General features: G+C 57.4%; 2 protein-coding genes, 1 long non-coding RNA gene and 1 pseudogene across 4 annotated transcripts in view; 1 reads left to right on the top strand and 3 right to left on the bottom strand.

Moving 5' to 3' along the window:
- Window positions 1-303: 303 nt before the first annotated feature.
- Window positions 304-6,531, bottom strand: LOC131807280 (uncharacterized). Its single transcript, XR_009344377.1, has 4 exons — window positions 6,215-6,531; window positions 4,699-4,864; window positions 2,671-4,030; window positions 304-865 (listed from the first exon to the last, which is right to left on the bottom strand). It is a non-coding gene; the product is annotated as an uncharacterized LOC131807280 (long non-coding RNA).
- On the top strand, window positions 5,606-20,489 carry GAREM2 (GRB2 associated regulator of MAPK1 subtype 2). 2 transcript variants are annotated; one of them, XM_059132440.1, is made up of 6 exons: window positions 5,606-5,817; window positions 8,744-8,884; window positions 14,364-14,494; window positions 15,196-16,230; window positions 17,422-17,591; window positions 18,084-20,489. In XM_059132440.1, the coding sequence occupies exons 1-6, from the start codon at window positions 5,706-5,708 to the stop codon at window positions 19,096-19,098; spliced, it is 2,604 nt and encodes an 867-aa protein (XP_058988423.1). In that variant the 5' UTR covers window positions 5,606-5,705; the 3' UTR covers window positions 19,099-20,489. The 2 variants fall into 2 exon arrangements, with proteins under 2 accessions (XP_058988423.1, XP_058988425.1); XM_059132442.1 differs by lacking the exon at window positions 5,606-5,817 and adding an exon at window positions 10,686-10,768 and having other exon boundaries at window positions 8,866-8,884.
- Window positions 16,483-16,602, bottom strand: LOC131808763 (U2 spliceosomal RNA; annotated as a pseudogene).
- Window positions 20,490-21,692: 1,203 nt separating the features above from the next.
- The window catches only part of HADHA (hydroxyacyl-CoA dehydrogenase trifunctional multienzyme complex subunit alpha), a 47,440-nt gene continuing 42,064 nt past the window's right edge, over window positions 21,693-27,068 (bottom strand). The window contains exons 15-20 of the mRNA XM_059132443.1: window positions 25,151-25,291; window positions 24,597-24,665; window positions 23,660-23,855; window positions 22,918-23,032; window positions 22,251-22,396; window positions 21,693-22,161 (exon numbers count right to left, since the gene is read on the bottom strand). Coding sequence (XP_058988426.1) covers window positions 22,016-22,161; window positions 22,251-22,396; window positions 22,918-23,032; window positions 23,660-23,855; window positions 24,597-24,665; window positions 25,151-25,291 — 813 coding nt within the window. The 3' untranslated portion in view covers window positions 21,693-22,015. The remainder of the gene's footprint in view (window positions 22,162-22,250; window positions 22,397-22,917; window positions 23,033-23,659; window positions 23,856-24,596; window positions 24,666-25,150; window positions 25,292-27,068) is intronic.

Genomic DNA, 27,068 nt, shown 5'->3' with positions numbered 1-27,068 from the left:
TGGTAGGAATAAGAACAAACTTCCTCATCCCAATTAAAGTCACCTACAAAATCCCCACATTTAACATCCTACTCAGTCGTAAAAGATGAAAGACTTTCCTAGAAAATCAGGAACAAGACAAATTTGTCTGCTTTTACCTCTCTGATTCAACACAGGACTGGAAGTCCTTACCAGTGTAGTTAGGCACAAAATAAAAGGAATACAGATTGAAGACGATGATATAAAATGGTCTTTTTTTTTTATAGAGACAACACGATCATGGGCATAGAAAATTCCTAGGATGGGGCACCTGTGTCTGCCTTCAGCTCAGATCGTGATCTTTGGGTCCTGGAATCCAGTCCCGCTTCGGGCACTCTGCTCAGCAGGCAGGGGGCCTGCTTACCCCTCTCTCTCTGCCTGCCTCTCAGCCTACTTGTGATCTCTCTCTGTCAAATGAATAAATAAAATATTTAAAAAAAATTGCCAGCTGACAGACATCTGAGGACAGTCACAATTTTGAATATGATGGCATGGTTGGAGTCACTCATTGGAACTGCTATATTTTTATTATTTTTTTAAAGATTTTTTAAAAAAGTAATCTCTACACCGAACATGGGACTCGAACTCACGACCCAAGATCAAGAGTCATGTGCCCTACCAACTGAACCAGCCAGGCGTCCCAAATATTCTGTTTGTTTAAAGTTTTTATTTAAATTCTTATGTGTTGGGATGCCTGAGTGGCTTAGTCCGTTAAGCTGCTGCCTTCGGCTCAGGTCATGATTCCAGGGTCCTGGGATTGAGTCCTGCGTCTAGCTCCTTGCTCGGCAGGGAGCCTGCTTCTCTTTCCGCCTCTGCCTGCTTATGTGCGCACAAGCACGCATTCTCTCTGATAAATAAATAAAATCTTTGAAAAAAAATTCTTATGTGTTAGTTAACACTGTATGTCCATGGAAATTACTTAGTGATTGTGAGTGAAATGAAAGATAATTCCTGGGGTGCCTGGGTGGCTCAGAGGCCTGGTTAAGCCTCTGCCTTCAGTTCAGGTCATGATCTCAGGGTCGTGGGACTGGGCTCTCTCCTTATCGGGGAGACTGCTTCCCTCCCTCTCTCTCTCTCTGCCTACTTGTGATCTCTGCCTTTATAAATAAATAAAATCTTTAAATCGTTAAAAAAAAAGACAGACAATTCCAAATAAATTGTCGAAAAGTTATGTGTGTTGCGTGCAAGTAATAAATGCCTAAATTTGCAATAAAGAGGTAATGAAAGAATGTCTTTTTTTTTTTTTTGAAAGAATTTATTTTATTAAAGAAAACTGATGGAATGAGGCACAAGAAGGTGATCTCCCTGGGTGCCCCGTGAAGAAGCAAGCTGGCTGTGTCCTGCTTTGGAGGCCCTGCTATGCCCAGAACCCTCTCTCCCAGCAGGCAGGCCTTCACCCACCCCGCAGGGGACTGGCCGGCTGGGAGGCCTCTCTGCTGGGCAGCGGGGCTGACCGCTTGGAGAATATTCAAACCGCAGAATCTTGGAGGCAGGCAGGGCCTCAGATTCCATCATGTTCTACTCCCTCATTTGCAAAGTTTAAACTGGCTTCTACTTACCAGATAAATGCCTCTTCACTATATAAAATTTTGGATAATATTTTAAAATTAGAGACAGTATCACTTATTCCATGACCCAGACACAAACACTTTAAACATTAGGGCAGGATGCCTGGGTGGCTTAGTCGGTTAAATCTGCCTTCCACTCAGGTCATGATCCTGGGGTCCTGGGATGGAGCCTCCCATAGGGCTCCCTGCTCAGTGGGGAGTCAGTTTTTCCCTCTGCTCCTCACCTCCTCTCGTGGCCAAGCTCGCGTTCTCTTTCTCTCTTGTAAAAATAAATAAATGATATCTTTAAAAAAGTATTAGAGCATGTTCCCTTTGACTGTTTTTTTTTTTTTTTTTAGTTCATTTATTCTTGAAATGCTATCCTGACTTTCTTTTTTTTAGATTTTATTTATTTATTTGACAGACAGGGATCACAAGTAGGCAGAGAGGCAGGCAGAGAGAGGGAAGGAAGCAGGCTCCCTGCTGAGCAGAGAACCCGATATGGGGCTTGATCCCAGGACCCTAAGATCATGACCTGAGCCTAAGGCAGAGGCTTAACCCACTGAGCCACCCAGGCGCCCCCTGAATTTTATTTTTAAAGATTTTATTCATTTCCTGTCAGCAAGAACACAAGCAGGGGGAGCGGCAGGCAGAGCAGGCAGAGGGAAAAGCAGGTTCCTCACGGAGCAGGGTGCCCGATGCGGGGCTCCATCCCAGGACCTCCAGCTCACTACCTGAGTCAAAGGCAGACACCTAACCAGCTGAGCCCCCCCAGGTGCCCCTGAATTGTGTACTTTAAGTAGGTGAATTGCACAGTATGTGAATTACATCTCAATAAAATCTTTTCCCCCAAAGATTTTATTCATTTGAGAGAGAGCACGAGTGAGTGAGAGCGAGAGAGCATGGGGGGCAGGGAGTAGGCTCTCCACCGTGTAGTGAGCCCAACACAGGCCTGACCAGAGGACCCTGGCATCATGACCTGAACTGAAAGCAGATGTTTAACCGACTGAACTACCCAGGCGCCCCAGGTTAAACCTTTTTTAAAAATTAAGAAGAGGAGTAAGCAGGGGCACAGAACTACATGGAGGATTCATAAGAGTCTTACCTCTGCTTTTATGTACGTTTCGAATTTTCTAGAATAAAACGTTGGATACAGTATTTCCTAGAATTCTCAGAGGTGCTTATCCTGGTGATCTCTGGCCCCCTGAAGCTCATGGACTCAGAGTAGGTTCTGTCCTCTAGAAGGGGGGGGGCAGGGCTGTTTCACACACAGCCCCGGCCAGCGCTGGCCCCTTTGGCCATCTTTCTACTCCACTCACCGCTCTGCCCCACTCATGGGCTGCTGGACTAAACTCTGTCGCTGCGCCAAAAGTGGGCTTCTGCCAGGGCTATGAGCCCCTCCCCGCCCCCTCCTCCACACCACTGACGGCTCACGTGTCCCCCCTCCACCCAGCAGGGAGTCACCTTCTACCTGCAGCCACCAGAGAGCAGCTGGGATCCCCGTGACGCAGCCCTGGCCTCTCCGTCTCAGCCCACCCCACACTCTCCATTGGGGAGAGCTCAGACACGGCTTCATACACCACCCAGGCCCCCTGGCTCTCTCATTCCTGATCCAGCAGCTTTTTCTACCAGCCCGTCTTCCCACCTCACCGTGCTTTCTGGCTCTCTGTCCTCCCAGCCATCTTCCAGAAACTTCTGCCTAAGCTCTAAGAAGTTCAGGCTCTAAGTGACACTGAATTCCTTCCCATGTGGCGCCTGAGCCCCAAGCAAATCCAGGAACCTCTGTATCTGGGCACTTACGTCCAGTCCCTGGAGGTTTGCCAAGCCCTAAAAAGCCCTGGAGAGATTCTGGAACTCAACAACATCTAGGAAGTGGGTCCAGCTATTTAGGTGGTTTTGCCTGATGTCTCACACCTGTGTGGTCCCCGACTCAACCCCCCACCCAGAGCTGTAGACGGGGCTTTTGGCGTCAGGGAGAGAAGACTGGAGGAGGAACTGAAGTCAGGCGGGGACAAGCAGGGCTGGAGAGGGGGAAGGGCTCCCTAGGACACATGACAGAAGCAGAATCACCAGGACTTGGGGACCAGGTGGATTTAAGTAAGGGTTAAGGAGATTTCCAGGTTGGGGCACCAGGTGAAAGGTGATTTCCTTAGCCGGGGTAAAAGGTAAAAGAAGAGCGAATGCAGGTGTGATTGCTGAAACGGAAGGCCTGCGGCGGGGATGGAGGCCCAGAGCTGGAAACGAGGCCTAGAGCTGGGGTAAGTCGGGGGGGAGCCCCTGCCGAGCCAGAGAAACCTCGCTCAGAGGCGTCCTTCTGAGACAGGGTGACCACAGGGCCCAGTCCTGGTTTACACCCGCTGTCCTAGAGTCTGGTTTATGCTTATTGCTCTGCGGAGGCCCTTCTTCACTCTCCAGAGTGTTCTCGTTTGGATCACAGCTGATGGGGTCACTCTTCTCAGGAGAACCTGCCGGGCAGGGACAGACAAGTGACTCAGCCAGGCTCCTTTCAGCTGCTGGCTTCTTTCTGCCTCTTCATCTTCGGCCTTCCACCCTCCATGCCTGCCTTAGATGTATTTTCTCTTTGCTCTGCCTTCCTCTTGGCTGCTTCCCCAGGAGAAAACTCATCCCCACCCCCACAGGCCATCTGGGTTACCCCAAGTCACAACTGTGGGCGCTGAAGGAAGAGCAAGCCCAAGGGTCAGCTGCTCAGGTCTTTGGGGGGGGGAAACAGGCTCAGCTGGGCTGGGGGCCGTGGGGCTGGTTATGGAGTCAGCACGGGAGGGCCAGGCCTCTCAGTCACTTTCCTGCTTTGCTATTTTGGAGCCGGGCCCTTCTGCTCTTGGAGTAGCCCCTGCTGTCCTCTGCAAAAGATGGAACAGGGGACCTGAAATCTCTTCGCACTACGAAGTTGTGTTATCTTCCCTGCTGCCACCGCTCACAGGGTTCAGGGCACGTGATGTGGGAGGTTCATCCCCTGGAAGAGAGGGCTTGCATGCACGTGTGTGGGGCTCTCCCTGGGTTGGGAGGTTGAAGACTAGAGTCCGTGGAGCCCTTTAAGGACCCGCCTAGGGGCTAAGGCCTGCTGCTCCGCAGCCCACAGACCCTCGGCAGGCGTGCACGGGTTCCTGCTCACCTGCAGGAGGCACCGCAGACACACGGAGGGCCAAGGGGGTCCTCCCGCAGCGCCGCCAGGCTGAAGACACCGCGGCTTCTGGGAAGGGCTTCCCACGAGGAGCTCCTGCGCTGGAGCCACGTGGGGTCGGAAGGAGGAGGCGCCGACAGCAGAAACGGAAGAGCCCCTTAAGGGAATGGGAAAAAGGACCATGAAGGCGAGACCTGAAGCGGAGAGGGTGTGCGTGGCGCGCTGTGTGTGTGCTGGAGCCCCCCGGCCCATGGGACTCGGGAAAATCGGTTACAGGGCGCTGGGAGCTCGCAAATGCCCCTTAGTGGGGGCTCAGGGGGCGAGTACTGGGGAAGGCGGTAGGTTTTGTAGTCAAACCGGGGTACAAGCCGAGCTGCCCCTTGACCTCTCTAAGCTTCAGTCTGCTCATCAGTAAAATGGGGTTAACGAGGCGGCCTCGTCGTGTGAAGCTGGAGGTGATGGAGGCCAGGGAGGCCGAGAGCGCAGCTGCCCTATTCCGGCAGGAGCTTCGGGAAGCCGAGCAGGACCGGGTGAGTGGGTGGGTGGGTGCGTGGGCGGGCGGCGGCAGCACGAGGGGGCGAGGAGAGGCGCGGCTCCCGGAGAGGAAAGGGGGTCCAGATGCACTCGGCGGGATAGAGGAGGCTGCCCCTCGCCCCGGAGATGCCGCCGCGAGTCTTCCTGTTCGTTCCGGGCGCCCGCCTGGGTCCTCTGTCCTGAGCTGTCACCTGGACGCCCGGGGAAGGGGGCTGGCGCGCCCCCTCCGGGCGGAGAGGCGGGACTTGGCGGCGGGCGCGGGCCGGGGGGGTGGGGCGAGGGCCGGGGGGCGGGGGCAGGCGCCCCGCGGGGAGGCCTGCCACGTGACTCCCGCAGCCCGGACCGGGCCGCCAGGCGGGGAGCGCCGCGGCGGCCCCAGGAGGTGGCGGCGGGCGCGCGAGCCCGGGCCGCGCGGGACTGGCCGTCGGGGGTCCCGGGACGGCGGTCCCGGGGGCGCCCATGCCATGGAGAAGCTGGCGGCCGGGCTGGCGGGCCTGCGCTGGAGCATGGGCGCCTTCCCGCTCGACCTCATCGTCAGCCGCTGCCGCCTGCCCACGCTCGCCTGCCTCGGGCCAGGTACCGGGGCGCTGGGAAGGGCGGCCGGGGGTCCGCGGGGAAATCGGGGACTCTACGGACAGGTGAGGGGTGGGAGGAACCGTGAGGATGTGGCCCCTGCCCTCCCGCTCCCGGCGCCGGTCCTGCGCAGCTCCCGGTGCGCCTTCCCTGGAGACCCGGGACCCGAGAGCCGAGGGTCCGCCGCCTCCTGGGCCCTGCGCACGGGCACCGGGACAGAAAACCGGGACAGGCACTGAGGCCGGGCCGGGACAGAGTTTTCTGGGCCAGATAGAACCCGAAGCGTGGCGGAGGCCCCGTGCCCGCCCCGTCGGTGCATCCTTTTCGCTGCTGTTCTCAGACACCCCCCCCCCCCCGCCCGGGCCGCGCCCCCTCTGTCCCTTTGTCTCCCGCCTCTCACCTCTATCCTCCTGCATCCCTTGGGCCTCGGTCTGTCTTCCCACCGCCGCCGCCCCCAGCCCTGCTTGGCCCCTCTTGGGTCCCTTCTTGCACCTTCCTTTCGTGTCCTGAGTTGCTGTGTGCGGCCCCAGGCGGGCAGGCCACCTCGGGGAGAGACCCGAATGATTGGCCCTCCCGCCGGGCGTGCCCCTGGGTCCCCGGCCCTCCCCCACGTCTTGCCCCACTTCCCAGAGGCCCGGGTGCTCCGCTGATGGGACTGTGCGTGGGGGCCCAAAAGGGGACTCCTGGAGGCTGCATGGAATGAGGGGACCGTTTGGAGGAAGGGGAGCTGCTCGGCTGGAGGAGGGGCGGGAGCCGGGGCTGGCAGCCAGGCCGGGGGTTTTGTGTGTGAGAAGAATAGGGGTTTGGCCCGCGTTGGCACACTCGCTTCCCTGAATGCTAATGGGGCCCGCGGCCACAGGCTCCTCTCCTCTCCATGGGGCCCGCAGCCCCTCCTCCGACCCGCGGCCGCCAGGGGTAGGCACTGTTAGCATCGGTGTGTTTCTTGGGCGCACTCCGTGGCGGCGTCGGGACCGGGGCCATCGCCGTTGGACAGAGGTGCTCAGCAGCTCAAAGTCTTGTTCTCTGGGTCGTCAGCACGTGATCCCGAGACCCTCCGTGTCAGCATCAAGGCTGTATGTGTCTGCCTGTGAATGGGCTAAGCGGGCCCTCGGTTCTGCCTGGCCACTTCCCACACATCCTCTTTGGCATCACTCCCTCCTGGGGGTCTTTTCTGAGCTCCCCAGTCTGGGCAGGCCTCTTTGGGACTCCCATGACACCTCTGGCACCCTTGACTTGAGTCCTGTGCTCTGGTTGTCATAGTTTATTGTCCTAAGGCTGGGCTGCAGCCTCCTGGAAGGAAGACATCCTACCGAGTAAAGATTATGGACTTACCCAATGGATGAGTGAATGGTCTGGGTGTCTGTGACCGTGATGGCTATCGCTGTGGTCACCATGAGTGTGACTATGTGAACAAAAGTGTGTCTTGAAGTCTTAAAGGTCCTTGAATGTCTATGCATTTGGGAAGTCCCCTTCGTGGTGCTGTGGGACTGAGTTGTGTCAGTGGGGTGACGAGCTCCTGTCACCGGGCCAGGTGGCTGCACTGGCTCAACTGTTGGGGACCATGACCCATGGCTGCTGGTGTGTGCCCTGTGTGGCTGTGGCCGGTGTCCCTGTGGAAGGGGGGTGGGGGTAGCTGGGGCTTAGGAGAGCTTTCTCTGCCCCAGGAGGGGAGGGGTTGGAGAGGAAGGATCAGACACCCACCAACACAATGGGAGCCAGGCTCTCCCCCAAGGACCTGAACACATCCTCCGTCCGTCCACCCCCCCCCCCCCATCATGGAGCCTTCTGGCATCAGGATCAACCACTTCCCATTTGGTTGGGTGGCAGCAGTTTAGTAAGTTGTGTCTGAGAAGGCTGGGAAGAAGGCATCCCCCACCCCCTCTCTGCCCACCAGCTGCAGCCAGGAGACCGCTCCATGGGCCTCCTGGAAGCTGGGCCAGCCCCTCCGGCTCCCCTGGAAACCGTTGCTGGGATTGGAGCCTCCTAGGCCCAGGCCCCTCCCAACACCTCTGCCCCAGTGCAGCTCTCCCCAGAACTAGGTCCCCCCTCGAAGTACCACCCCCGCCCCAACCTCAACACTGTGTTCCAGAGCCTGGGAGGGTGAAGGGCTGACAAGGGGAGAGCCAAGAAACAGCCTCTCTCAGAGGGGCCGGCAGGTATCTGAGATGCTCCTCTCTCTCCTTTGAGGGTCCCCTGAGTGTAGGAGGCTCCTGGGGCAGTGGGTGAAAAGGGGCTGCCCATGGGAGAGGCAGGAATCTGTTCCTCTAAGCCCTGCTCTTCTTCTGACTCGAGTGATGTATGGCTCTGGGGCAGCCCTCAGCTGGGCCCCACAGTAGACAGCCCTGTCTCAGCCCTATCTGTGCTTCCAACAAGGCCCTCCTCACCTGGCTTGGGGACCGACTAGGGGGCTGAGAATCCTGCTGGTGGGCCCGTGGGCCAGCTCTAGTGTCTGCTGCTCTGTAAGTCCCCACTCCGCCCCCAGCTAGTTTGCTGCTCTCCTCCCGGAGTGCCCAGACGCCCTCACTCAATATCAAAGGTGGCCTGTTGTCTCAGTTCCTCACAGGTCTAAGTGCTCCTGGAGGGCAGAGCTGGCTTATCTGCTGGGAGGGGCCCCTCCCACTTCCCCCCCCTCCCCAGGGCCCCATGCGGCACTGGACCTGGGACAGCTGGTAAAGGACTCAGGGCTATGGCTGACTTGGTTGCTGGGGCCCTGTCAGGAGACGGAGCTGGGGGCCCTGGGAGACGGGGCATGACTCATAGCCCTGAGGCCACAGCTGGCGAACTGCCTGTCCCCTGAGCATTGACCTAGACAGGATCATGGGGAGCTGTCCCCAGTCAGGGTCTTCAGGAAGAAGTGCGTCTCCTTACTCTCTCTGCCCGTCCTGATGTTGGCTTTACCTTTCTTTCCTCTTCACCCCTTGTCTCCCAGGGGAGTATGCCGAGGGGGTCAGTGAGAGAGATATCCTGCTCATTCACTCCTGCCGCCAGTGGACAACCGTGACAGCGCATACTCTGGAGGAGGGCCACTACGTCATCGGACCCAAGATTGACATCCCCCTGCAGTACCCAGGTGTGCCCAGCCAGGGACAGATGACCTAGAGCCACTGGGGGTGGAGGCAGGAGGGTAAGGGGGTGGGGCTTGGAAGAAGCTGTTGCTGATCACCTTTTGCTTGGCACAGGGCAGAGCGAGGGCCTGGCTGGAATGGGGCAGTGAGGGTTAGGGTCCAGTGGTTTTCATACTGTTCTGGGGAGTCCTGGTTTTCTTGTTGCAAACCTTTGAGGCACATTTTATTTGAAAATAGATTTTAAATGACTGATTAAAAAAATACCCGCACTCTCAAATTGCTGTGAATCAAATCTTAACCCCAGTGAGCGATGTGGGGTGTGTACCACGAGCCGCCCTCATTAAGCCTCTTTTGTACAGACCCTCGCAGAGAACGTGGCCAGGATCTTCTCAGTAGCGTGTAACCGATGTGCTTCAGAAACGAAGGGATGCCTGGGCTGATTATCTGCTGCTTCTGGCCACTGTAATCCTGATCTTCCCAATTTTTGTGTTAAATTCATTGCTTTCATTGATTGACTTTATAAGTGTTAAAATTGTAAGCTTTTAATTAAGATTATGCTCATGAACTACTTTTGTCTTTTATGTATATGATATCGATATCCTCTAGCAGATTTTGTTTGAGAAAAGGATTCTGCTGGAAAAGGAAAGCATCGCCCTTGTATTTTACACGTGATAAAACGGAGGGTTTAAGAGGGAAGTGACTTGCCCAAGGTCACCTGGCTAGCGGGCAGCAGAGTGTGGGCTAGAACCCAGGGAGATTCACTCCCGGGCTGGTGCTTCCTTGCACCACCCTGGCAATGCAGGGTCGTCGTCACCTGGGTGGGAAGGATGGGAATCTGGCCCCCTCCCAGCAACGCCCCTGTGGGAGCCCACGATCTCACAGATCCTGTGTGTGAAGCCCATGGCTGCCTTCCAGACACTGAGCTGAGCATTTCCTCCTTTTATCCTCACGGTCACCCTGTGAGAAAGTCTTATTCTGTTTTAAACTCACACGAGGCTCCAGGAGCTCCAGGAGCTTGCCCCCCACCCCCAGCCCTTCCTGGGTCTCCTCTGAACCAGGGAGCTAGGACTAAGACAAAGGCTTCTGCTCTTTACAATGACCCTGAGAAGTTGGTAACCCTCAGAGTCCTCACATCCCATTTAAAAGATGAGAAAACTCTCTCAAGTGTCTTTCTGACCTGGGGTTCTGTCCTGAGCCCTTGAGAAGGCCTGCTTAGAAGCTAGAAACTTCCCCTGCTAGGGATCTATCTGGTGTCTGTCTAGGAAGAGGTCCCGGGTTGTCTTCTTGAGAGAAAAAATATAAGAAAAAGCCCTCACTATCAGAAGAGTGAATTTACTGTCCTATTTCATTTGTGTGATTAAAAATCCGGGAAACCAAGGCACAGCCTCCTAGGGAAGAGGCTTCTAGTGTGGGCGGCTTCTAGCCCTTCCCCTATGTCTTTTGGTGCTTCTGAGTGCATGTGGACGGTGCGGTCATGGGGTGACAGCTGGCCTGCAGGAGAGGCACAACTCCATCAGCATCTTTCCAGTGGGTGGCTCAGTGGGGGAGGGGAGGCCAGGCCCCTTAGGAGCAGGCGGAGTAATGAGGAAGCTGAGTGCATAGCCCAGTTCCTCCTAATGAATTAATAATGGACGGGGCTGGGGCAGTGGCTGTGGACCTGGGAGGGGTGGGGGGAGGTGGCAGGGAGGGGGAGGGCAGCCCAGCATGGGGGGGAGTCAGGGGGAACCTGGCTGCTCTGAGGTAGCCCCCACTTCGAAGCTGGGTGGCCCTGGTCAGCGCTCTGGGCCGTATGCTTCCATTTCACAGATGGGAAAACTGAAGCCTACAGAGATTAAATTGTTTGCCTAAGGTCACACAGCTGGTTGGTGCCGGGGATGGGATACAACCAGGTCTGTCCGCCCCCAAGTGTGTGCATTTACCCATCGTTCTTGAGGGAATGGCTGCCAGGCCCGGGTGCTGGGGGGGTGGGGAGACGGGCGGGGCTGCTGTGGGCTGGATGGGGCGCTGAGCAGCAGCATGCTCGTGTTCTAGGAGGGGAGGGCAGGGACCAGGGGCAGGCTTGGGGGGGGTTGAGGGGCAGGTCCCTGGGCCCGTGGGGCCTGCAGGGGGGCGGGGCGGGGCGTCTCAGGCCGGGGCAGGCTGGAGAGGAGGCTGCAGGGGCAGTAAAGGCTTTCCTAGCGCCTGAGTCCCCGGAGGGCTCCCTTCCTTCCTTCCTCCTGAAGTAATGACCGGTGCCGGGCCCAGGCTGCGGTGGAGGGTGGGGGGGTGCTGGCTACCATGGTTACATCGATCCACCGGCCACATCCTCCCCGGGCTGCAGCCCTGACTTGGCTCCAGCTCTCGCCACAGGGGGCAGTGGGCATTTGGCCCTGCATGGCTGCTTGGGGTTGGGGGGGGCATGTGTGTGTGTGTGGGTGGCGGGGGGAGATGCGGTCCCAGTGAGGGAGGGGCAGCACACCCCCAACTCCCGCCACCTGACCCCTGACCTTCTTTGCCAGGCCGGTCCCCACACAATCCCTGCTGCCCTCAAGGGCTGTGGCACATCTTAGGAGGGTCTCAGAGTGGTTAGGGCAGGACTCCCTTCCCAGCTCTCTCCTGGGCACTCGCCCTTCTTTCCTGCTTCTAGATGCTCATGGACTCGGTCCTTGGCCCGCTGTGCTTCCTACCCAGCACTGGGGAGGCCGGGTGGGGGGGGTCCTCAGTCTGGGATTCCGGCTGGGTTTTGGGGAATCCAGGATCCCCCACACTGTACAGGATCCCCCACACTGTGTACAGAATGGTGTCTGTGTTCGTGCCAGGAGTACAGCTGTGGGCATTTTTCTGCGAAGAGCGTTCCCAGGGGATTAAGATCTCTGCTCTTCCTCTTTGAGCCGTCTTTTCTCCTCCGGTGGGCTAGTGACCTTCAGTCTGTCCTTCTGACCCGGAGTCCCCAAGCCCTGCCCCGGAATGCTCACCGCACCCCCCAACACCCCTGGAGGGCCTCCCTTGGTCCCAGGACTGGCTCTGCCCTACAACGTGTCACTTCCGGTTCCCGGCTTCAGTTAGCAGCTCTGCCAGCTCCATTTTTATTTTTTCTTTTCCTTTCTTGTAGTTTCAAGTTGTGACTTCAATTTCAGTTTCCGTACAGTGTAATATTCATTTCAGGCGTAGTATTTAGGGATTCATCGCTTACATACAAGCCCTGGTGCTCAGGACAAGTGTCCTCCTTAATCCCTGTCACCTGTCTGGCCCATTCCCTGCCCACCTCCTTCCAGCAACCCTCCGTTTGTTGTCTGGCACGAAGAGTCTGTTGGGCCAGCTCCGTCTGTGCTGCGGCCGGTGGCCCGAGTCCTTTCCTCCCCTGCCTACTCCTCATCCAGCACCAGTCTTCCTTCTGCAGACCTCTGGGTCTGCTCGACTTCGCGCTTCCCCCAGCGGCTGCCCCGGCCCCCCTGCAGCACGGACCCTGGTTTACGTGACTGGCTGCCCCACTTTATTTACAGAGCTCAACTTGGATCTTGGCATTTCGTTGCTCAAAACACTCTAATTGCTTTCATTGCTTTTTCTTCCTTCCTTTTCTTTTTGTTCCTTCCTTCCCTTCCTTCCTTTCGGAGGCTCAGATGACCCTTTATCGAAATACTTTCCTTTCTGGTTCTTAGTTAGTGGGGTATTCTCCTGCACCCCTGTTGACGCCGTCTATGATGTCACGAAGGTGGCAACCGTCAACATGGCCGCCTACAGACTGGGCAGATCCCAGGATCTCTTAAATGGTTCCAGAGAGTTCTCTGGCTAAAGACGTGTGCCACTTCTGTGAGGCAGTGTTGACAACTCCTCAAAAGTGATGTTTCCACTGTGATTCTGGTCGTTCTGCTTCTGTCTCTTCGCGGTTCATTGAGGACTTTGATGATCAGAGGCACGAGTTCAATCTGGGCCTTTCTGTCCTGAATGGTCAGTGTCACTGTCTCCCTCACTGCTGACCTGGGCGAAGTCCTCACTCACCTTGTTTGGAGACATAACCAGGGGGCCCATCTTGGGGGCCCAGCACACGTGGCCCCAACTTCCCCACTGGTGCCCTTCAGGTATAAAACTTTGATCTCATTGGGGTTGAATTTAGGCGAAAAGCCAAAAAGCCAAGAACTCATTTTTTCCTGAGTGGAATCCTTCCGCCTTAATCTGGCATCCAGAGCTCTTCATCACGTGGGTGCTACGTCCCCTGCTGTCTTCCCCTTAAGTCCAGGCCACAGGGACTCCCCGCATCGGGCAGCAGTGTGCCCTTGTGACTTGGTCTGGTTCATGCCAGCTCTTCCGTGTGCATGGTCTGTTCGATAAAACTCTTCTCATTCCCAAGCTCCCCTCGGGCTGCCAGGCAGGTTGCCTCTAAGTCCGTGGTCCTCTGGCTCTCTAGTTCCAGGTTCCCTGGGTGCTCACCATCATGCCCACTCTGTCAGAGTCCCTAGGTTTGCACCCTCTGTCGGGTCTAGCCCAACGTCTGGCACACACAGGGTGCTCCATAGCTGTTTGTAGAACAAATACGTGCTTGGGCCATGATGGCAGCAACCCCCAGGAAGACTGTGGAAGCTAAAAGCCACCTCGTCTCCCCTTGGCCTATTGTCCCCTCACCCGAGGTGCCCCTCTGTCTGTGGAAGGTCTGAGAAGAGGTCATCCGTCCGCACATCCGGGAGTTTCACAGCCTGTCTTTGTGCTCAAGTTGGTGGGCACATAACACGTGTGTGGCCAGTGAGGTGTGACTGTTTACACAAGGCTGTCAGCTTCATGGATTAGCCTTCTCCTCTATAAGTCTGTGTCTATTGGGGGCCTCTGCTGAGCCAGCCAAAGCTGCCCTGGACTTCAGGCTTGGAAGGCCTCCTCTGCGGGAGAGAATTTTGCTGGGCTCAGTTCAGAGGCCTCTGGGACAGTGCGGCTGGATGTTGGACCAGGCCAGGGGCTGGGAACAGAGCTGGGGCCTGAGCAGTGGTTCTGGGGCCTCCAAGGCCTACGGCCGAGCCCTTGGTCTGCCCAGTGCAGCGGTGTGCATGCATCGGCAACCCAAGGTACTGGATGCCAGATCGAGACAGGGCCCCAAATTTCCTGTTCCAGCACCTTCAGATGAGGGCTCAGAGAAGGGAAGGGACTTGTCTAGGGTCAGAGCAAGTCAGAGTGGAGCTGGGACAAAGCCAGAAGCCAGCATCTCCAGTGCCACAGTGATGCTGGGCTAGAGGCCAGCTCTGTGTGCGAGTGCTCGGCTGCCTCTCTGCATTTGGATTTCTCTGGGCGGGCAGCTGCTAACCTCCTCACCCACCCGCAAGCCCTCCCTGGGGTGCTAGATGCTAAGTCTGTGTTCGCGTTCGCCCTTGAGCCAGCCGACCAGCATCTCCTGCTTCCTGCTAGTGCAAAGCTGCCTTCCTGCCTGCAGGAGTTCCAGTGGGACTGGCTGAGATGAGCGTGGCAGGAAGGGACTAGCATAGCAGGCAGGCCTGCCCTAGCAGCCTGTGTTCTCCTTTGCAGGGAAGTTCAAGCTCCTGGAGCAGGCCCGGGATGTGCGGGAGCCAGTGAGGTACTTCAGCAGCGTGGAGGAGGTGGCCAGCGTCTTCCCTGACCGCATCTTTGTGATGGAAGCCATCACCTTCAGTGTCAAGGTCAGTCCTTACCACACCAGCCAGGGTGCCCCGACACTGGTTGGAGGGTTGCCCTTAGTTAGAAAGTGTCAGTGTGGCTCCTGGCAGCTCCTCGACGGCATTTGGCCTGATGGGACCGTATCAGGAGAGTTAGGTGAATGACCCTGGCCTGCAGAACTTTCTGAAAAGGGGGTGAGGCAGGAGTAAGTGTGTGTGAAGCATCATGCTCTGACTTCGAGACCTTTAGGGCAGCCTGTCCTAGCATCCACTGGTGTAGGGGTAGTGGTTGTTGGGGGGCTGAGGGGGACACAGTACTAACAGTCCCCCCGCTTGTGTACGGATCACCCTTTACTGTTTACCAACCCTTATCCGTCAACTCATTTCTCTTCACAGTAGCTTTGTTGAGTGGATGGAGCATTATTACTGCCCAAACTGTAAAGATAACGATAATACAAGTTCTCATTTATTGGATATTTTCCCAGTATGTCACTTTACACACAGCAGTCCTTTCAAGTGAGAGTTACTACGGAAGGCAGTGAAGGCCCCAGAGGTAGCTCATTCAAGGCTGCACAGCTGCTCTGGGGCCTCTCCAGGAGGGAAGGCGCGTCCCCGACCCCCTAGTCCAGTGGTCTTGATCAGGTTTCAGCCCATAGAATGCTCGCTCCGCAAAGGGTGGCTTTCCCTGGGGCTCTAAGGCCTCCCCGCGTCTCTGGGCTCTGCAGGTGGTGTCGGGCGAATTCAGCGAGGACAGCGAGGTGTACAACTTCACGCTGCACGCGGGCGATGAGCTTACCCTCATGGGCCAGGCGGAGATCCTGTGCGCCAAGACCACCAAGGAGCGCTCGCGCTTCACCACGCTGCTGCGCAAGCTGGGCCGGGCAGGGGCGCTGGCTGGGGTGGGCGGCAGCAGCGGCCCCGGGGGTGCGGGGGCCACGGGCGGCAGCACCAGGGCCATCAAGGGCAAGATGCCCTGCCTCATCTGCATGAACCACCGCACCAACGAGAGCCTGAGCCTGCCCTTCCAGTGCCAGGGCCGCTTCAGCACGCGCAGCCCGCTGGAGCTGCAGATGCAGGAGGGCGAGCACACGGTGCGCGCCATCATCGAGCGCGTGCGGCTCCCGGTCAACGTGCTGGTGCCCAGCCGGCCGCCGCGCAACCCCTACGACCTGCACCCGGTGCGGGAGGGCCACTGCTACAAGCTGGTCAGCATCATCTCCAAGACCGTGGTGCTGGGGCTGGCGCTGCGCCGCGAGGGCCCGGCTCCGCTGCACTTCCTGCTGCTCACCGACACGCCGCGCTTCGCGCTGCCGCAGGGCCTGCTGGCCGGGGACCCGCGCGTGGAGCGCCTGGTGCGCGACAGCGCCTCCTACTGCCGCGAGCGCTTCGACCCGGACGAGTACTCCACGGCCGTGCGCGAGGCCCCGGCCGAACTCACCGACGACTGCGCCAGCCCGCGCCGTGCGCGCCTCTGTCTGCCCGCGCCCCCGCGCGCCCCAGCCCTCGCGCGCGCCCCCGGCCCGCCCGGCGATGGCGACCAGGAGTACGTGAGCCCGGACTGGGCGGGCGCGCAGGATCCCGCCGGGACGCCCGCAGAGATCCCCTACGAGGAGCTGTGGACGCACCAGGCTGCCGAAGGCCTCGCAGAGGGCCGGGCGCGGCCGCCCCCGGGGCCCGACCTTATCTCCTTCGCAGCCCCCGGGCCGTCCCGCCTGGAGCCTGAGGCACCGCCGCCTCCCGTCCCCCCCAAGTCCGAGGCGGTGAGTGGCCGTGATGTAGGCCGGAAGGGTGGGAGGCAAGGAGCCGAGCTGGGGGCTCGCTCTTCTCAGGGGACGGAGGTGGCCAGCCAGAGGCAAGTTCTCCTGAGCCCTAGGCTCCTGCTTCTGGAGTGTGTGACGGGATGGGGGGTAGGCAGGCGAAGGGGAGAAGAACAAGGGGAAAGACATAAGAGCATATTTGTAGTAAAGGATGCTAGAGGCTGTGGCATTGGAAATTCTGGAGATAAAGATGCTAGTAGGTCTTTAGCTTGAAAGAATTTGGGATGGGCTCTGAAGGTCCCACAGAACAGGAATCCTTTAAACTGATAAGAACAGATACTACACTTGATCTTAGCCAAAAGGCTGAGAAGCGATCCAGGAATCCTTTAAGTTGTAAGTGAAAAGAAGGTCTCATGATGGAATAAATCTAGAAATATGTAGTGATGATTCCTAGCTCCCCCTCTCACTTTGGAGCCACAGAACTTTGGTTTATTAAAGGCTCTGAGAAGTCCTGCACCAAGGAACCCTGTTTATGCCTAACACAGAACTTCCCAACCATACTTGTCCACAGAAATGGGCTATAGCTATTAACAGCTCTGAGAGTCCAAGTCCACTTTGAGTATTTGACCTATAAAGAAGGGGTACAGATGGCAGATACTTGTCCTTCCCTTTCTTCTCCCTGTCAATACCACTTTCCTTTTCCTTTTTTTTTTTAAGATTTATTTATTTGACAGGCAGAGATCACAAGTAGGTAGAGAGACAGGCAGAGAGAGAGGGGGAAGCAGGCTCCCCACCAAGCAGAGAGCCCGATGCGGGGCTCGATCCCAGGACCCTGAGATCATGACCTGAGCTGAAGGCAGAGGCTTCAACCCACTGAGCCAACCAGGCGCCCCCCACTTTCCTTTTCCTTAAGGGACTAGGTTGACTAACCTGTTTTGATCTACTTCTGTATTCTCTTACACTCACGATGGATTTCCAAGGCCGTGGGAGATGGTGTATGTGGGCTCTCTCAGAGTGACAGGCTGGAGAGGCTACCAGGGGTGGGGTGGGTGAGTAGTTGGAGGTAAGGCAAAGGCAGTCTCATGGCAAAGGGTCAGGCCCAGACACCCTCCTCACCCAGCTGCTTGGGAAAGGGAGAATTAGGAGAGTCCACTGCTTGGGACAGGGTGTGGAGTCATGGCCTTCTGCTTGCAGGTGAAGGAGGAGTGCCGCCTGCTCAATGCCCCCCCTGTGCCTCCCCGGGGCGGCAATGGCAGCGGCCGGCTCTCGGGCAGCCCCCCGGTGCCCCCACGGTTCCCCAAGCTGCAGCCTGTCCACTCACCTAGCTCCAGCCTCTCCTACTACTCATCTGGCCTCCAGGATGGGTGAGCCCCTGCCTTCTCTTGGTGCTGGGTCCTCCTGAGGGGCACTGAGGAGGGGAATGGCCGGGAGAGGGGAGCCAGAGCCAAGGGAGGAAGAGTCCAGGCCTGCCGTTCAGATCGGATGGGCCGCAGCTTTGCTTTCCACCTTGCTGCTTCAGCTTGTTCCCGGCGAGTGGATGGGAACCCTGCTCAGGTTCCCTCCAGCCTGGGATCGGCCACAGGGACTGCTCCTTGCTCTATTAAAGTGTTTATGTAATTCAGTTTAGTTTAATTTTTCTTGGGGTGGGAGAGGCTGGAGGACAGACATGGGCAGACCCGGGGCCGGTGGGGAGGTGGTGGTCTCGGGCCTTGGGGGCTGGGGCGCGAGCAGGCATTCCTGAGATCCGAGTGGCAGTCTCTGGCCTGGCGGAGCGCTGTGCTGTGCCCTAGGAGCCTGTGGCGTTTCCCTCTTGCACTGGCTTACCTTTCCGTGCGTGTCTTGCTCTCTGCCCACAGGACAGGTTCCCGCAGCGGCAGCGGCTCTCCGTCCCCGGACGCCTACTCCCTTTATTGCTACCCGTGCACCTGGGGAGACTGCAAGGCGGGCGAGTCGTCCAGCCGCCCACCCCCGGGACCCCTGCCCTCGACCACGCAGCCCAGCCAGGCCGCCCGGGCCCTTGCAGAGCCTCTGAGCAGTCGAGCCACCTCCCTCCTGGGGGCTGACACCCCCGTTCAGGCGTACCACAGCTGCCCGCCTCTGCTCAAGCCCTCTCACCCCCAGAAACGCTTTGCTCCGTTTGGAGCTCTCAACCCCTTTTCGGGGCCTGTCTACTCCTCAGGCCCTTCAGCAGCCTCCTCTTCTGGGCCCACCACCAATGCGGGTCCCCTGGCTACCTCCAGCCCTGCCTTTTCCCCAGGCCCAGGCTCCCCAGGCCAGGCCTATTCAGCTGCTCCCCCCTCGTGCCCCACCTCGTCGTCGTCTTCCTCTGAGTGGCAGGAGTCAGCCCTGGAGCCCTTTGATTCCTTCGAGCTGCGCCAGGGCAATTCCCCGGAGCCCGAGCTGTTGCGCTGTCAGGAGCCCAGAGCGGTGGGGGCTCCCTGCCTTTCGCCACTTGGACCCCCCAAGGCCTTTGAATCCGAAGGTTTGGTGCTGCGGCAGGTCCCCACCCCGCTGTTACCGGTGGGCCTGCAGGGGCCTGAGGCAGGCGGAGCACGGCTCCTTCTGCCCCAGGGGCGCCTGGAAGGGCCTCCTGCCAGTCCCCGGGAGGGGGCTGCAGGCTGGGGAGGCCGGGATGCCTCCTCCTGGCAGCCCCCTGCTGACCTGTCTGCGCTCTCCCTGGAAGAAGTCTCTCGAAGTTTGCGTTTCATTGGTCTCTCGGAGGACGTGGTGAGCTTCTTTGCCCGAGAACGCATTGACGGCAGCATCTTTGTGCAGCTCAGCGAGGACATCCTGGCCGATGACTTCCATCTCACGAAGCTGCAGGTCAAGAAGATCATGCAGTTCATCAAAGGCTGGAGGCCCAAGATCTGAGCCTCCCAGCTCACGGCTGCACAGCTGGGACGCTGGCCTGGAGGCCACGGGGGTTAGCCACGGGTCTGCGGGTGGACAGTGGGCCCAGAGCAGGTCCTCCTGCAAGGAGAATCTGTGCCAAGACTGAGGCAGCCAGGTGGCCCCTCTGAGGGAATCCAGGGGAGACACACTTGGAAATGGAAATGGGGGCATCTGACCTTTGTTCTGAGAGGCACCAGTGTGCCCCTGGGCCCGGGGACACATTGCTGGGATTCCCACGGTGGCGGGATGGGGTGTCAGAAGCTGGCCAGCATGGTGACCCGACATCCTCCCCCGCCCTTGTGGAGAGTGTCAGACATCTTGCACTTCTCAAGCTTGTAGGTTCAGGTTAGAGACAAGGGCAGACGGGCCATCATTTAAGCACAAATTCCCCAAGTGCCCCCCCCCCCCGCCCCCGTGCTCTGTGGGCTTTTGGCCTTGGCCACCCCAGAGTCTGGGGGCCCTTCCTGTATCTCTGGGATGCCCTTCCTTTCCCCTTGTATGAACTCAGGCCCTGGCCCGGAGCACAGGTGTGTCAAGCCTGTGTCGCTGTGCCTCAAGGCTCTGGCTCAGGGCGCTGGTTGGCGGGGGAGGACTCCGGAAGAGCACAGCTCTGCCGCTGACCCGCTCACCTAGCTAGGGAGACCGATGTTCTAGACGTCTCTAGCGCCCCCGCTGCTGCCTTCCGTCCTTCGGGTTGGGTCGGGTCTGAGGTTCTCACTCCCTGGAGAAGCGGGTAGATTGAAGTCAGCTGCTCCTGGATTGTAGCGGCAAGTGGCCTCCAAGCACTCCCACTTCTGCCTGGCTCCTGCCCCCTTCACTGGGCTCCAGCAAACACCTGGTGTCCTTCTCTGGTCTGTCACTGGCCTAGGCAGGATGGTTGGGAAAGAGAAAGCACCGTGGTTTGGGAAAACCGGCTTTCTCCTTGCTCCTGGAGCCCAGGCCTCCTGCGCTTGTGCCTATGCCTGTCAGGTCTCTGGGGCCTGGAACCGGGCGTGGCAGTCTGCTGGCACTGGGAGCAGGCTGGCCGCTGTGTCCAACCAGCCGTCCCCCCACCCCCAACTCTCCCGGTCCCCCTTCCCCCGCCCCCCGGGGCTGCACTAACTCTCCTCATGCCACTAGCGGCAGGCCCCAGCCGGACCAGCCTTCTCTTCTGCCTTACCTAGCCTACCTACCTAGATATTTATTTGCTCCATTTTCCTCTGAAGTATAGTGAGGCCACGCTGGTGCTCGCACCCTGGGCAGTCGCCTCCGCTTGGGGCCAAGGGGAGTCCGGAAGTAGAGCACACACGCTGATGCTGAAGCATTGGGCTTCCCTGCCGATCACTCTGTGAATCCTCAAGGACTCGTGAAATAAATGCTAGAGCACTGAACAGGAGTCGGGGGGCAACTCTGGGTGTCGGCCCTCTTCCTCTGGAGGGCCCAGGGAACCGGCAGGTACAAGGCATGAGCCTCCGGGCAGGGGAGGACTTTGGAGTGGGGTGTGCACGTGGCCCACTCCTGGGTTCCCTTCCGAAAGCCCCTCCTCAGCCCCTACCCTACAAGAACCTTCCATCTCTCACCAGCGTTTCAACCCAATTCCTAGTGCTGCTGACTGGAAAGCTCCCTGTCCTCAGCTGGCGCCCAAGTTTAAGTTCCTGCACTGACCAAACGGCTCCCTGACGCCCTCCCAGAGCCCCCATTTAGAATCCCGTTAATGGCTCTGCGTAGAGCATCCGTTCCCTATTTCCTACTGGTCATCTGAAAATCCCAGCACACAGGTGACTCGGTTTTAGGGTTTGGCTTCGCAGCACCTGGGAGTGGTCCGTGGAATCGGCACGAGGCTCTCTGTCCACGGGTCCCAGCAAAGCTGGCACCAGGGGTCGGCGAGGCACCGGCACGTGGAACAGAGGCAGGAGCAGTGGGTCACGGCGTACTGGGACTTCAGTTCTGCACACGTGTAGTGTGGGCCCCTCCACCAGACTGGGCAGGAGCCCCGAGGCTGCTTCCACACACCAGGGTCTGCTGCCGCTGGCACAGGATCAAAGGGACTCCCCGGCCCAGAGGGCACCGGGAGGGCAGAGCGCCAGTGGGTTGGCCGGGCACTCCTTGAACAGCTCACCATGTGGTCTCCGGTGATCCACCCATTCTCCCGTGCTCAGGGCCAGCCAAGACGAGCAGGATCTACTGGCCAGGAAAATAGTCTCTCCTCTGCTTCACTCCAGTGTTAACATCCCGAGAGCACATGAGTCCCACTACGAAAAGCACTGGGTGCCATGGTACCATGAGGCATTACAGTTTGGGGAAGGAGGTCTCTTACAACCTGGCCTCGAAGCTTGTGGCACTTCAGCTGCTCTGTTCAGTCAGGCCTGTCTCCCAGGGCAAGAGGAAGCCTGCTGGAGCAGGTCTATACGGCCAGGTTCCGAAGGCTTTTTAGTGCGTTAAGTCCCCCTTTATCATCACGGTCTCTGTCTCAAGGTGCTAAAACTCTCCCAACACATTCACACCCAAACAGCCCAGGGCTTTATTCTAAATCCTTGAAGGGAGAGGGCTTAACCCAGAAGGACACAGAAGAAAAAGGAGCAGGGAGGCAGAGAGGCTGTTAAGAGTTGGTTTTTATTGTTATCGTGGCCGGGTGCAGAACTGCCCGGGGCCACCCCTGGCCACCCCCAGCCCTGGCGGAGCCCGCAGCAGGATGGCTCTGGAGCCAGCCTTCGGTGTGGCTCACGGGCTCCTGGCATGAAGTGCAAACATTCACAGCCAGACTCCACCGGGAGGGAGACTCTGTTCTAGCTGAAGGCACTTTAATCAGGACGCACACCCAGGGCCAGAGCTCGCCTGCCTTCTGGTTACGCCGACGCAGCCAGACGCCGCTCTGCTGGCAGCTGGGTGAGGGGCCGGAGCAGGGCCAAGGGCCCGCTCACTGGTAGAACTTCTTGTTAGGGCTGTTAGCGTGATCGATGAGCAGCTGGCACGGGGTGAACTGTTTTCCATAGGCGGCCTCGTACCTCCTGAGCCGGTCCACTACCTTCTGAGCACCGTACAGATCCACGAAGCGGAAGGGCCCTAAAAGGAAAGACAGGACCTGCTGCAGGAGACAGGACAAGCTCTCGGACAGAACAAGCTGCCTGCCCTGCCCAACCCGCAAGACCAACCTCCGAGACACGGGGGGAAGCCGAGCCCGAAGACCGCGCCGATGTCTCCCTCTGTGGGTGTGGCCAGGATCCCTTCCTGCAGGCACATGACCGCCTCGTTCACAAATCTGGTCACCAGGCGGTACTGGATGTCTTCGTCGGAGGAGCTGCCAACAGGGAGAGACACTCAGGTAGATGAAGTGTCCCGGGGAGGGACGCAGGAGCTGCGGCTGCAGAAGCGAATGGCGCTCCGAGGGCCAGCCAGTCCGCAGCTCGCGATGGTGCAGAGACGAGCCCGCGGGAGGGCAGCTCTGCTCCGGGAAAAGGTGGCTCAGAGCTCGTCGGCCTAAGTAACCAGAGGCTGGCAGCTAGCGCAGGGCTGGGCAGAGCAGACAGAATCTCCTGCCACCAGCAGCTGTCAGTTACGAATGACAGAGAGGGTCTGGCGGGGTGAGAGGGCCCAGGATGCCAGGTTTTCTATTGCCCTCCAGACCTCCAGAGGGAAGGCTGGAGCAGGGGTCTTTCCGAGGCTCAGCTGTAGTCTTGACCCTGACGCGGGGCAGAAAACGAGATGGCATGTGGAAGGCAGAAGGGTTCTGGTCAGTTAAGGGGAGTAGCAAGAGGGCGGAGCAGCTCTGGGCTGAAGAGAAACCGGTTTCCGCACTACTAGCTACTGAAGTTAACTCACACTTCAGACTTCGGGGGCACCTTCAGACTTGCCAGAATGCCATCCATGTCAGAATTCACATTCTTGTTCTTCACACCCTCCTGATAGATGTAAAAGCCCTTCCCAGATTTGCGACCTAAAAGAAGCCAGAGAGGGGAGAATGACGGGATCTCAGAGCTCAGGCCTGCGGATTCTCTTCTCTCCTAGTCTGATGTACGGCTCCAGTCTCTCAACTGTATCCCTGCATGTGTCTGTCTAGCTAACCCTAGAAACTTCACGTTTGTCCACAAGGCTGACAAAGAAAAATGATCTTGTGTTTCTTGGGGCTTTCAAGTCTGTGGATGCGGGTGGGAAAGAGCACTTGGGTGAGCTTTCCTTCCAGCCATTATGCAACACCAGGGCCTAGTAGACGCCCCGGTCCTAGGGTTGCTTCTGCTGCTCCTTTGCCGAGACAGAAAGCCAGCTCTGGCAGGCCTCAACCACGTGCTCTGTGTGGCCAGACAGCACGGTAAAGCCTGGGGGCCGAGTCTGCTCCCGCAGGATCACAGGTGTGTGAGAGGCCTTGGGCCAGATGAAAATGTCTGGTTTGCACACCCTGGGCAATGGCAGGGCCTCAGGCCAGGGTTGTCATGCAATCATTTAAAAAAAACTCCCCCTGATGTGGGCTCAGTGTTAGGAAAGACTCTCACCCACAGGCCTTCTGGAACTGTGTGTCTCAGGAAACTCTGCTCTCAGGGTGTTAGTTTTCTCTGAGGCTACTCACCCAGGAAGCCCCTGGACACCATCTGCTTCAGCAGTTCTACGCTCCCACCTCCAAACCGCTCCCCGAAGGCTTTGCCCAGATCTTCTGACACGTGTTTTGCTACATCCACACCCACTTCATCGACCAGTGTGGCAGCACCCACAGGAAAGCCAAAGCTTGTGGTGAGGGAATCCAGCTTCTTGGGCTCAACTCCTTCCTGAGTGGGAGATAAGCAGGGACCTTAGAGGAGGAAGGCATTCCGGACCCTCTGCCAAGGGCTCCCCATGCTGGCCCTCTGGCACAGGGCCGGTCCGACACCTGCTTCTCTCCGGGGTGCCACCTGGCCGGGCCCAGGACTAAGGCCGGCCCACTCAGGGAAAGCAAAGGAGGTTTGGGAGCCACCGGGGGAAAGTCTGGGCCTTCCCTAACCCACAGCACTTTAAGGCCTGAACAACTTCAGAGGTGAACACACTATTCATTTCCTTCTTGTCTGCAATTCGGACCCTCAGCAGTGATGAGATTCCATGGCAGGCGGGCGAGGTTTCTCCACAGCTGGGAGCAGAGATCGCCCCCTGGAGCCTGTGCCTGAGAAGGCACCCCCAGAGGGGTGCGTGCAGAAGCTGCTCCAGGACCAACCAGACCAAACGGACCTGTCTGTTCCGGGTGGTTCTGGCCTCTAAGGGAGGCAGACGCTGTGCAGAGCACTGTCAGGAGGTGTCTGGTCCTAGGGAGCAGTGAGGGGAGTGAGGGAGCAGAGCTCAAGTTCTGCCCGCTGTAGGGCAGCAAAGGCCGTGATTTTCCACCATGGTGTGGAAGGATCAGGCACAAAAGGGCCGCCTTGGAGAAGAGCCTGGACTTAAATGTATTAGAAGGAAGCCTGTTCACCTTAGCAGTACCAGTGTGGAGGACTGGTTTAAGAAGTGGGAGACGCTGCCGACATTCCACGAGCAGCACTGACCTGTAGGATTCTGAGGACTTCAGACATCATGGGTGCGAGACACCTGGTGGTGTAGAAGCCAGGTCCGTCCTGCCAAGGGAGAGAACGTGAGCTCGCTGGCCCCTCCACTGTGGGTACGATGCAAGGCCAAAAGAAGGTTCTCTTCCCCACGTGTCCTCTCAAATACAAGGTGATTTATATTCCCAAACAGAATCATCAAAATTACATGGCAGTGGAAGCCACAGCCAAGGCAGCACGGCTTGAACCAAAGAGCACAGCAGAGGGTTTCACAGCCACCCGCAAGTTCTGGAAGGGCTGGGAGAACCGGCCACATCCCAGCCACTCCCCCTCTCAGACACTGACTCAGCAGCCCAGTCCGCACCACACACAACCAAGGGGAAATCCTACTAAAAGGTGACCTATTTGCCCCAGAACAGTCATAAACCTGAAGGTATAAGGAATCTGTGCAAACATTCACAGCCAGACTTCACTGGGAGGGAGACTCTGTCCTAGCTGACGGCACTTTAATCAAGGCGGTACACCCAGATCTGCGGCTCTGTTACACAACTCCTTACTTTAACCACAATGATGACCTTCCCCTGCTTGAGCCCAACGGCTACGGCCGAAGCGGTTGTGTCCTTAGACGTCTTGTCGGTAGTGATGATCTCTAGCAGCTGCATCTTGTCCACAGGAGAGAAGTAGTGCATGCCGATCACCTGCACGGGGAACACAAAGCCACCGGCTCGAAGACCGTGGGGAGGGAAGCGGACAGCACTCCGTGTTTTGGTAGGAAAGCAAGGGAAGTCATCTGAGTAGTTTGGCTCTGTGGTTCTTTCCTAAAAAGCTCAGTATTCTCAGAGGGCTCACTAGAATCTTCTTCCAACTGCTTCTAGGGCAACATATCCTACTAACAATTAATGCCAAAATCACAGCTAACGACCCAGTTAGACTCATCAGGGAAGAATGAATGAAGGTTCCACTCCCATTACTGACACTGGGGGTTTAGAGGGCCCACTGTTTTTGAGATGGGGGAGGCAGAGGTAGGCAGAGGAACCCATTAATATGCTGGACTGTCAGAGATGTATCTGCTTTTTACACACGTGGGTCTCACTACCAGGGTACTGGGTTTAAATAACAACAACGTTCAGGGATGCCTGGCTCAGTTGGTTCAATGTCCAACTCCTGATTTTGGCTCAGGTCATGGTCTCGGGTCATGAGATCAAGCCCTGTGTTGGGGTCTGAGCTCAATGGAGAGTCTGGGATTCTCTCTCTCCCTCTGTCCCTCTCCCCAACTCCCACACTCTCTCTTTTTCAAATAAATTAATCTTAAAATTATCAGTTCAAATGCACCTGAAGATTCATTAAACCAATGATTCTCAAAGTGAAGCGATGGGACAGCAACATTAGCATCGCCTGGGAAACTTGAGAACTACAAATTCTCCGGTCCACCCCAGATCCAGATCTACTGAATGAGAGGCTAGGGGCAGGGCCCAGGACTGTGTTTAAGAAGTCTTCCAGGTAATTCTGATATATGCTGAAGTTCAGAACCTCCTCCTCAAGTTAACAATTAGACAGTCCTCCCAACTGAGCTGCTGTGGGAGAGAATGATTTAATCCTAAAACTGGTAGTTTTGCCCCTCTTACCCTTGCGTTAGCTGTAAGCTACAACTAATGATAACTACCAGTTGCTGACTGCTGGCTACCCACTGTTCTTTAATGCCTTTGCCATTTATTCCTTACATTTAACCCATCACTCTGTGAACTAGTCAGTCTTATCTAGATGAGGGGAAAAGAGTCACCAGGAGGTTAAGACTGGGAGCTCAGGGTCCCTTAGTGAATGGCAGTGGGATTCCATCGCAGCTGGCCCGTTCCAAAGCCTGCCTACTCTCCATTACATAATGCACAGGTCACTTAAATGTTCCATGAACTTACCAAACCTAAAGTTGCTTCTGAACCCGAAACTGTTCCTTAACTTGTGTCTAAACTATTTAAAAAGACAGGACCTGATTCAGAGTCAGTACTTATGAGCGAAAGGAATTAGCCTTTACAACATATACTTAGACACAGTAAAATGCACAGAACTTAAAATGTTCATTTCGGTGATTCTGACAACTGCACATACACTCGTGGAATCACTACCCCAAGCAAAATCTGTAGCCCTCAAGAAAGCTATGCCAAAGGGGACCAACCTGTCCTGGATAAGCAGGTGGCTGGTCGCCCTCCCCGTACCCATCACTGTAATTTTTTTTTTTTTTAAAGATTTTATTTATTTATTTGTCATAGAGAGAGAAGCGAGAGAAAGCACAGGCAGACAGAGTGGCAGGCAGAGGGAGAAGCAGGCTCCCCACCAAGCAAGGAGCCTGATGTGGGACTCGATCCCAGGACGCTGGGATCATGACCTGAGCCGAAGGCAGCTGCTTAACCAACTGAGCCACCCAGGCGTCCCCCATCACTGTAATTTTATGCAACACAGGGAAAGCAGGTGACGGAAGCT

The sequence above is a fragment of the Mustela lutreola genome, chromosome 9 (assembly GCF_030435805.1).
Source record: "Mustela lutreola isolate mMusLut2 chromosome 9, mMusLut2.pri, whole genome shotgun sequence".
Taxonomy (NCBI): domain Eukaryota; kingdom Metazoa; phylum Chordata; class Mammalia; order Carnivora; family Mustelidae; genus Mustela; species Mustela lutreola.
Note: the sequence above shows the minus strand (reverse complement) of the source record. Positions and strands in the feature narration are given on the sequence as shown.